Source organism: Labrus bergylta, chromosome 2 (genome assembly GCF_963930695.1).
Source record: "Labrus bergylta chromosome 2, fLabBer1.1, whole genome shotgun sequence".
Classification (NCBI taxonomy): domain Eukaryota; kingdom Metazoa; phylum Chordata; class Actinopteri; order Labriformes; family Labridae; genus Labrus; species Labrus bergylta.
In genome coordinates, this window is record NC_089196.1 from 19,216,160 (window position 1) to 19,225,365 (window position 9,206).

At 37.0% G+C, this 9,206-nt stretch overlaps 1 protein-coding gene across 1 annotated transcript; it reads left to right on the forward strand.

Annotated features, from left to right (window-relative positions):
• Positions 1 to 117: 117 nt before the first annotated feature.
• Positions 118 to 8,501, forward strand: nipsnap1 (nipsnap homolog 1 (C. elegans)). Its single transcript, XM_020636592.3, has 10 exons — positions 118 to 365; positions 2,125 to 2,252; positions 2,893 to 2,938; positions 3,651 to 3,745; positions 4,098 to 4,168; positions 4,389 to 4,529; positions 5,907 to 5,938; positions 6,062 to 6,156; positions 6,712 to 6,795; positions 7,826 to 8,501. The coding sequence occupies exons 1-10, from the start codon at positions 289 to 291 to the stop codon at positions 7,888 to 7,890; spliced, it is 834 nt and encodes a 277-aa protein (XP_020492248.2). The 5' UTR covers positions 118 to 288; the 3' UTR covers positions 7,891 to 8,501.
• Positions 8,502 to 9,206: the final 705 nt, after the last annotated feature.

The window sequence follows — 9,206 nt, forward strand, 5'->3', positions numbered from 1 at the left end:
CACTAAAGTAAAGTGCATAAATGATGTATTGTTTCGTGGTGGATCTTAAAGTTTGGATGATTACCGAAAGTCACAATCAACTTATCAGGTCTGATCGATTGTGCTCATTGATCACTACGTGCTGCGTCACAGAGTCACGCGTGCTTTTAAAACCACCGGCGGGCTCACTTACTTCGCAGGTATTTGACAGGATTAGCCGTCATACATAATCCACCACAGACAGGGAGGTAAACATTAACCAGAGACCAGTGTGGCTTTGCCGTTCAGAAGAAGTTTTTAAAGAGCAACATGGCGACCAACAGTACTGTTTGGTCTAAAGGACAAATAATGTTTAAGTATTCTCTGAATCTGCAACAATCGACCAGGTAAAGTCATTTTTTTTAATCTTTTAGTAAACACCAGCTTGCTAAGCAGTAAGGCATGTGTAATGTCAGATTTGATCACCTGAAAGGCTCGCGGTGGATTTTGACACCATCCTGTCCTCAGTGAGAAAAAACACAACTCAAGCATTTAATAGAATTTCCTGAGTTTACTTTCCTGCATAAAACTTAAAATTAACATAAACTTTATGCGGTTTTTTCCCCAGCTAGCAATTCATCAACTTAGTTAGACCACATGTTTTGTTTTTGAAGATGAATTAGAGTTAATAACAACTTTTTAATTTCTGTGTAAACTAACATGACATTACAGTACCTGTATGTTTTTTTTATTTTATTAATTAACAAATGAAACAAATGTGAAATAATATTATATACAGTACTTTCTAACTTGTAGTGTAGTGTGCTTTCTTCTGTCAAATTGAATTGCATACAAATATTTCTAGGTCGCAACACTAAGGTGAGATATTTGCATTGCATGATGTTCTTAATGTGACAAACAAGGGTCATTATTTCCAAAACAACATGGCAGTTTTCCAAACCAGCTTTAATCATTTGCTGGACTTCTGAACTTTGTCCTGTAAAGCTACATGACATGTAACTACTGCTGGTAGACTTCTCCTCTGTGCTTACACTATGTCTGCATTCACTCTGTGGCTGACTTCATTCAAAAGCACGTTTTCTGCTTAAATTATGCTGCTATTTTTGACAGGGAGCCAGGGGAATTTAATTTATAATTATAGCTTGCAATTAAAGCCATTTGCCAATAAGGTTATTAAAAGAGGCGTCCCACTGACCTTGAAAGTTTTTTGGATTTTGGGAAAACAAATTAAAGCCTCACTTAGAAAGTGTTTTTGATTGACAAACGGCCTTTTCATGTGCTCAAAATGTACTATATATCTTCCTAATCCATGAGTGGGCATAAACTACTCTCATTGGGCTGTTCTTGGTTTAACATTTCACATCCTGTGGAGGAAAAACAAAAACCGAAATAGAGTTCAATATTGACATTTAAGCAGCTTTAAAGTGGTTGCAGAATTATGACAAAACGATGAGTTTATAAATACCAATGGAAGTCATTAAAATGTCCTTGGCTATGAGTTTAGGAACTACTATATAACAGCATGTGAATGCCATTTTTTGTTTTTCAATTTGATCAAGTTATGTTCGCTGAATTAAAAAATGATCTTTACATAATGTAAGAGTCACATTTCGCCCACTTTTGCAATATCTGGTTCTCAAATATGAGCTATATGCATCCTAAATACTTAGGTTGATCTACTTAGGTTTTTTTTTAGAAATACTGGCCGGCATAGACCCTGTTTACTTTAATGTGACTAATACGTTTCCTCTGATTTGACTTTCTTGGGAACATCCAGAACACACAACAGATTCAAGTCTTACTTTTTTGCTCTGTGATTTTTGAGGGACATTTATGTGTGATCAAAAACGGATTGAAATAACAGTGATTCTTAAAGTCAGAGATATTCCCCTCTTTTATCCACTTCAGAGAGGGTGACAAAAAGTTTCTTGCTGAAGACACAAGCTATGGCATTCAGCCCACTCACTCATACAGTATGCACGTTTCTCATATCAAAGTACATTAGCATGACTATCTTTTTAGCCCTTATGTCACGCACATCTTCGTGTTCCTTTTAAGTTAGTCTTTCTTACATCGATAACTTCCTTGTTTTATGTTGTAGCTTTGAGCCTTCATGAAACTTTCTTTCATCTCGTTTCTGTGTAGGAGGATTTCAGAAAGCAGTGACAAAAGCTGGTTCCGTTCCTTATTCGTGCACAAAGTGGATGCCAGGAAAGATGCCCACTCCAACCTGTTGTCTAAGAAAGAGACCAGCAACCTGTATAAAATTCAATGTAAGCAAACAGTATTTTACTTACTCCTAGTAATTAGGTTGCAGAGGGTCATATGCAAGTGAATATGATGCAGTTACATTATAAGTTAATGAAATGGATTCTGGTTTGAGTCTCTACAGTGCTTGTGGCAGTTTTCTGTTTGTGGAGATAACCGATAAATAAATCATGTTAATCAAATTCAATCTGCACTGGCCTCAGCGACCTCCAGAGAAGACTGAAGTCGGCTGAAAGACGAGCACTGTTACACGTTTTTCTGTTATCAACACAAAGCAGCAGCATGTTATTTGATGTATCTCGCCTGTAAAGCTTTGTAAGTGAAATCAATACAGTTTGTCTGGTCTTCTCTTTGTGATAACTTTTGCCGGTCTGTCTCTTGTGGAGAAGTCTATCATTCTTCCCCAAGCTTTGATCTTTTTCTTTTTGTTGCGTACGTCTCACCATGTAGGGATTTCAATTCCACACTCCCTGAGCTGTAGCCCATAACCCACAAAGCAAATCAGCTTTTTGTGAATTGACGGTTTTGCTGAATCGGAGTGTGAAATTACTTCGTTGAAGAATTTGATTGTTGCTTGTGTTTAAAAAAAAAGACACAAAAAAAACACCCCCATTTCTCTTAAGTCTGGCTTTTTGTTCTTTTCAGTTCACAACGTCAAACCAGAGTGCCTGGAAGCTTACAACAGTTTAGAGTAAGTGTGTTCACTGTTTTATATATTTCCTGCATCAAGTCCATTGTGAAAATACATTTTTAAATCCTTTGATGGTTTGATTAAGTTGCTTTTAACTAAACCAACGAGGTGCCTTTTGCTTTAAGTTAAGGAGGATACAATTTAAATGATAAATGGACTTGAGCTTTTCTAGTCTTCTTTCTACTTTTACAGAAAGAAGACTTTTACTTTTACACCGCGAATCACAACTACCCATTCACACACTGATGCCAGAGGTTGCTGTTTAAAGTGACCGTCAGAAGTAACTAATCCCATTCATACACATTCATACACCGCTGACGAAGCAATTCAGGGTTAAGTGTCTTGCTCAAGGGCACATCAGACATGTAGCTGCAGGAGCTGGGGCTCAAACCCCCGACCTTCTGGTAGAGAGACGACCAACACTACCAGAAGGTTGGGGATTTGTTACGAAGCTACAACCGCCCCATTTAAGAATTTCCTGAATTGAAGAGATGGACTTTATTCCATGGTTTTCTTCTAGGTTCATAAAATTAATAGAGCATTAAATTAAAATCATAAAATGAATGTATTTTTTGGTGTATCAGCATTGTTGGATAATTGTGGACTTTGTGCTTTCTGAGTGCCCTCTAGTTGGCCGTTGTTGTTAAGTGAGTATATTATAATATACTATAAATGTGAAAAGATTTTGTATTTTCTTTGATGCTGACTTTAGGGCCGAGGTGCAAAACAGGCTCCATCAGGACCAGGACTACCCATGCGAGGTGGTGGGAAGCTGGAACACCTGGTATGGAGAACAGGACCAAGCTGGTAAGCAGGAGAGAACCAATACACAGAAATCATGATGGAAAGTGTTGGTGTTTGTAAAGAGGACTAGATACATTTTTCTGTCTCAAGGCCTTATGAACAACAACACTTAACTTGAGTGGCTGCAATGTGGCTGTGAGTTGTCTGGCAGAGCATCACAGAAACATGTACAGACGACTCATCGGCAACACTTCACCTTTTACATCTGAGCATATACAGTGTATTATTTCCATTATGAGTGCTCAGAGAAAACATTTAGTGAAGGTGCAGAAGGCACAGTTGTAATCTGTGTTTGTGTGCTTGGCATCAATTCTTACACAGAGCTACAGTGACATCTGCTGTTCTGTTTTGGCAGTGCACCTATGGCGATACAGAGGAGGCTACCCAGCCCTGACTGAATGCCTGAACAAGCTGAATGATAACAAGGTCTGCAGTTATAGTTTCTTATTGTTTTACCTGTTAATCTGTAAAATAGAGATTTCATTGCAAAATCTAAAGAAGTCCCATTAGAGCTGAGAAAAACTGATATGTAATGAACATGTAACACTGTTATAAGTTTTGACTCTGCAGTTTATCAGTACAAAAATAACTGTTAAGAATATTTTTGTATATATAGTAAACCTTTTTTTTTTTCATTTCTGTACAGGAGTATTTAGAGTTTCGAAAAGAAAGGGCAAAAATGTTGATTTCAAGACGAAATCAGCTCCTCCTCGAGTTCAGTTTCTGGAATGAACCTATGCCAAGACCAGGACCCAACATCTATGAAATGCGTACCTATAATCTCAAGGTATCACCGTACTAGATATTACACATTGAAACTGCATTACCACAATAATGTTTTAGTTTCATCAGACTTTACACACTCAATAATTCAGCACTGGTTCTTAAAGGAGCTGTTTGACATTTCTCCTTTCTTTAATTACAATCCATTCCATAAAGTCTTAATTGAAAGTGTTCAACCCTGCTGAGTGTGTGTGAAGATTTATACATGAAAATGTATGAAGTCTAGAACGTGCAAAGTATCTCCTAAGGGATTGTAATGTTTAAACCAGCTGAGAACATCCCTGTATCACTGCCAAAGACTTGCAGGAGGATCTGGCGATAGCAGAACAGATTTTTAGAAAAACACTACATGTATGTAAGGACTTCATGGCCAGAAACCACGTCACACTTCACTTCAAGCTAATAGCACAACCAAAGTCAAATTTAAGGCTTCTTTTGAAACTGGAACCAGAACCTTGTGTGACAAAAAAACTCTTTCATATACTAGGACTTTTTCCAAGAAGAATGTAATCTGCTCGGCGTGTAAATTGCACTCACTGGATTTGATTTCCATTGAAAATCTTTTGTCGGGTTGAAACAAAGCTGTGACAGCATGGAAAGCAATTTGCTAAGCTGAGCTGGAACTTTTTGTGTGCTAAAAGAGGCGTATAAAGATGATTGAAAGTACCTGAAGTGTTTATTGTAAGTCCCAAAAGTTAAAAAGATAATCAACATAGAAAAAATATTGCTTGTTGTTGAAAGAGTTGTCTGCATTTTGGATGAGCCATTGTTATTAACATTGTCATTAAGAGGTAGGACCCCTCTTTGCTTTGATAAAAAGGCAGGTTTCCTAGGAGTATATTGCTATTAGAATTATGATAAATCTTCGACTATGTCAGGTATAGTAGTGAAACTTTTGTTATTGATCTTAACACAGTACCAACTTTCCAATGATCTCTGACATACAGTATATTTCCATACATTAGGCTGTCTTGTTCCTTGAAAGAATAAAGCCAATTATCTTTCCATTAAGCAGAAATATTTAAGCTCTTTGATCAGCACTGACACAATGTATGTGGTAACTCCTGCACTCAAGTGCATTTTACTTATTGATAGAAGAATACACGTGTTAAACAGAGAGCTGTCTACCTCAGTGCCCATTGTATTTGTTGAAACATTGCTAAGACAGAATCTGTGTGCAGCCAACACTGAAGTTCTTCCTGTGTGCCGGCTTATACATTTGATTGGATTGTACACATGCTCTGAATGAGCTGTTGAACTAGTCTGTCTGCAGCTTTTTGACTGAGTAGGCTTTATGTGTACATGGCATGAAGAGTTCTGTGTGGGTGCAGTTTTAGTTTTTAAACTGTGTTCATATTTTACCTCCGTTCTTGTTTTTCAGCCAGGAACTATGATCGAATGGGGAAACCACTGGTATGGCTTATCTACCTTAATTTGCATAAATAATACAAATTCTCGAAACTACTTTTTCCAGCACCAACATTCTTATTTCATATTTGATTATTATACACATAAGAATTATTTGTCTTCCATCAGGGCGAGGGCTATCAAGTTCAGACAGGAAAACAAAGAAGCAGTGGGAGGGTTCTTCTCGCAGATCGGCGACTTGTATGTTGTTCATCATTTGTGGGGTGAGTATGTTACACTAATGCTGTATTCACACATACACAAAAGTCCTGAAAGTTTCATGTGCGAATGCAAACAACTCAACTTTAGCCAAAGTTTTCCTGCCAGCCCCGTAGAAAAAATTCCCCCGGCTATATATTTCAAAATGAATGTTTTGGAGGTGCTCCATTGAGATGAGATGACGAAACCATGGAATATTTTTTCTGCTACCGTTTCCAGTGTTACTTGGGATTTATCTGTAATTTATTTTCATCATGGTTGTCCATATTTTCCTTTCATGGGTCAATTCTAGACACTTCATATCTCCTACATGTCTGCCCTGCATCTATTCCTATTCCTGATGTTTCCTCCAAATTCTCCACATACATAGATTATTGGGTTATTTTCTTATCCAATTGATGGTCTATTAAAGGAGGGTGCCCTCCATACATATTATAGAGGAAAGATTGTGATTATGAAATAAAGCTGCCATTAAATAACTTTGAAACGTTTTTATAGGTAATTGTTTGACATGAGATCGATAATGTATCTGCACCTGATAACATGTGGTTTGTTTACAGCATATGAAAGCCTTCAGTCCCGGGAGGAGACCAGGAACTCTGCCTGGATGAAGCAGGGATGGGATGCAAATGTTTATTATACAGGTAGGTGCAATGCAAACTGCCCATATATAAAGTCCCAAGAAAAAGATCTACCTTTTAATAAAGGGTGATGTATGCAATGTGACTTCACAAGCAGATATCTGACAGACTACACACTACAGTATATAATATCTCTTACTGGTGATGTTTTTGTACACACAAATACAATTATGTTTATCTTCACTGGTTTGTTATATACACTAAGAGATTAGTTGCCAAGTAGGAGCTTTGGTAACTTGCAAAAGCAACATGCTTCAGGCCGCTTTAAAACAAATGTTACCCGACCATTAACCCCCATGGAACGTTTTGAGCAACATAACAGAGCTCAGTGCAGAGCCCCTCAGGAACTGTAGAGAAGAGAGCCCACAGGTTGAAGCTAAGGAAAGGCAGGATCACACAAAATACATTTATCAGGAGCAGCCATGTAGCACCAGCAGCAAAGTGAGCAGATGAGCATATAGATACTAGAGTTGTAGGGAAGTAGTGCTAAACTTGAAATGCTTTAATGCTGTATGAACTCTTCTCAAGATAAGTTTTTAGTTAGTTGACATGCTAAGTCAAGGTTTTGTAATTAATATAAAGGGTAATGTCATTCCTCTGCTCAGACTGCACTTAAAGTAGTGCAAGGTAAACTTCTAGTTTTCTACAAAGAAAGATTTCTGTACATGTAGTCATTTTCTATATGAAATTAAAACTTTCTGTAACCTTTCTTCTTTTAAAGCAAGTTGAAATGTATAAGAAGTATGTCCACTTTATTGCAATATATATGTATATACATTTTTCCCATGTATCTGTATATGTATGGCATCACCAGAATGATCCCCACACACAGCGCTTGTAGATGTAGTAATGAGTGTAATGTAATACAACATGAGTTTGCACTTTAATTACTGGTGCTGTAGACTCACACATTCTTGGCTTCATTAATAGCACAGTCATTTTCAAACTGACAAGATGTTTTGTTTTCTTTGTTTAAAATGTATTACAAGTTCATCTTAAACTGGTAAACACGTTTCTGTTTTTCTTTCTTCAGTGCCTTTGATCAGGAGCATGGAGTCTAGAATAATGATCCCCACCAAGGATTCACCTTTACAATAAGAAGATGACTGAAACGGGGAGCTTCTCTTGACTAAACTAATTTACTGACTGCTGAAGCAGCATCTTTATGTGTTTTATCTTCTTGATGATCTATGTTCATGTTCATGTCTGTAAACCAAAACGTTTGTAAATATTCAGCAGCCATCCAGTGGATGCAGTGTATGTGTGTTTGTATTTTTGAGAATCCTGAAACCCCTGCATTTCAAAAAGCTGAGGTCAAACATGAAACAAAGGAATAATAAAACTGAACAGTGGAATTATAAATGCTAAATAATGTGTGTTACATGAATAGATAGGTGTGGTATGTTTAAGGGTTGTATCTTTTAGAATTAATTACTTTAATGGATTGTGTTTTTGTGCTTCACAATGAAAAGAATCTTCTCCATCTAGGCGTTTATGATTCCACTTATATGACTGGATTATGAATCACTCTGGACAAGTCATACTGAGAGTTTCAGTTGTGACTGACTTTTATGTCGGATAAAATTTAACCTGTAAGACTACCTCAATCAATAACCTATATCTGATCATATCTCTGATTGAAATCAGCAAAAATAACGGTAACGTGTTGTGAAGTGGTATGTGTTTCAAAATAAAAGTTGAGAAACCCATACCAGTGTGAGCATTGTTTTCTCAAAGTGTTCTAAAGACCAAGAATGTGATGAAACATACATTTTGAACTTCTAGTCTAGTTTCCACTTAAAGCTCACTATAAAGCTCAGTAAAGCTAGACTATGTTAAACAATCCAAACTATTTAATGGGGGAAAAGGTTTGAAGCTATTTAAGAGAAAATAATATATATATAAAAAAAATTCCATAGGTGCTGGATATACAGAAGAATTAAAAAAAAAAAAATACCTTTCCCTCTGAACCACGGTGCAAGCTAAGTATAAAAAGATGACATAATTACATCAAATTCTGCTTGAACTGGCTCGCCTCTTCTGCGAGGGCCTCCCACCTGAACTTGTCTAGAGGGAGTTGATCACATGCAGAAGCACAAAGGTCATGTTGGTTACCTATATTGGGAGAAAAGGTCTGGATTGAAGTCTGCATTTAAGTAGATTGGATGGGGTAAAGGTCCAGCTTCTTTACAGTTGGGTGAAATTCTTCCACAACAATCAAAACGTTTCTATATTGACTTTATGTGTGCATCGTATGTAGACACAGTAACAAGTCACCCCCAAAACTATTGTAACACTGTTGTAGGCATGCTGCTTTTGATATAATCCAGGCTTCAAACCTTGAAGTCGCAACCCCCACAGTGATTATTTATGGTTGCAAAGGGTACAAAAAAAGTTTAATTTCTAAATTCTTT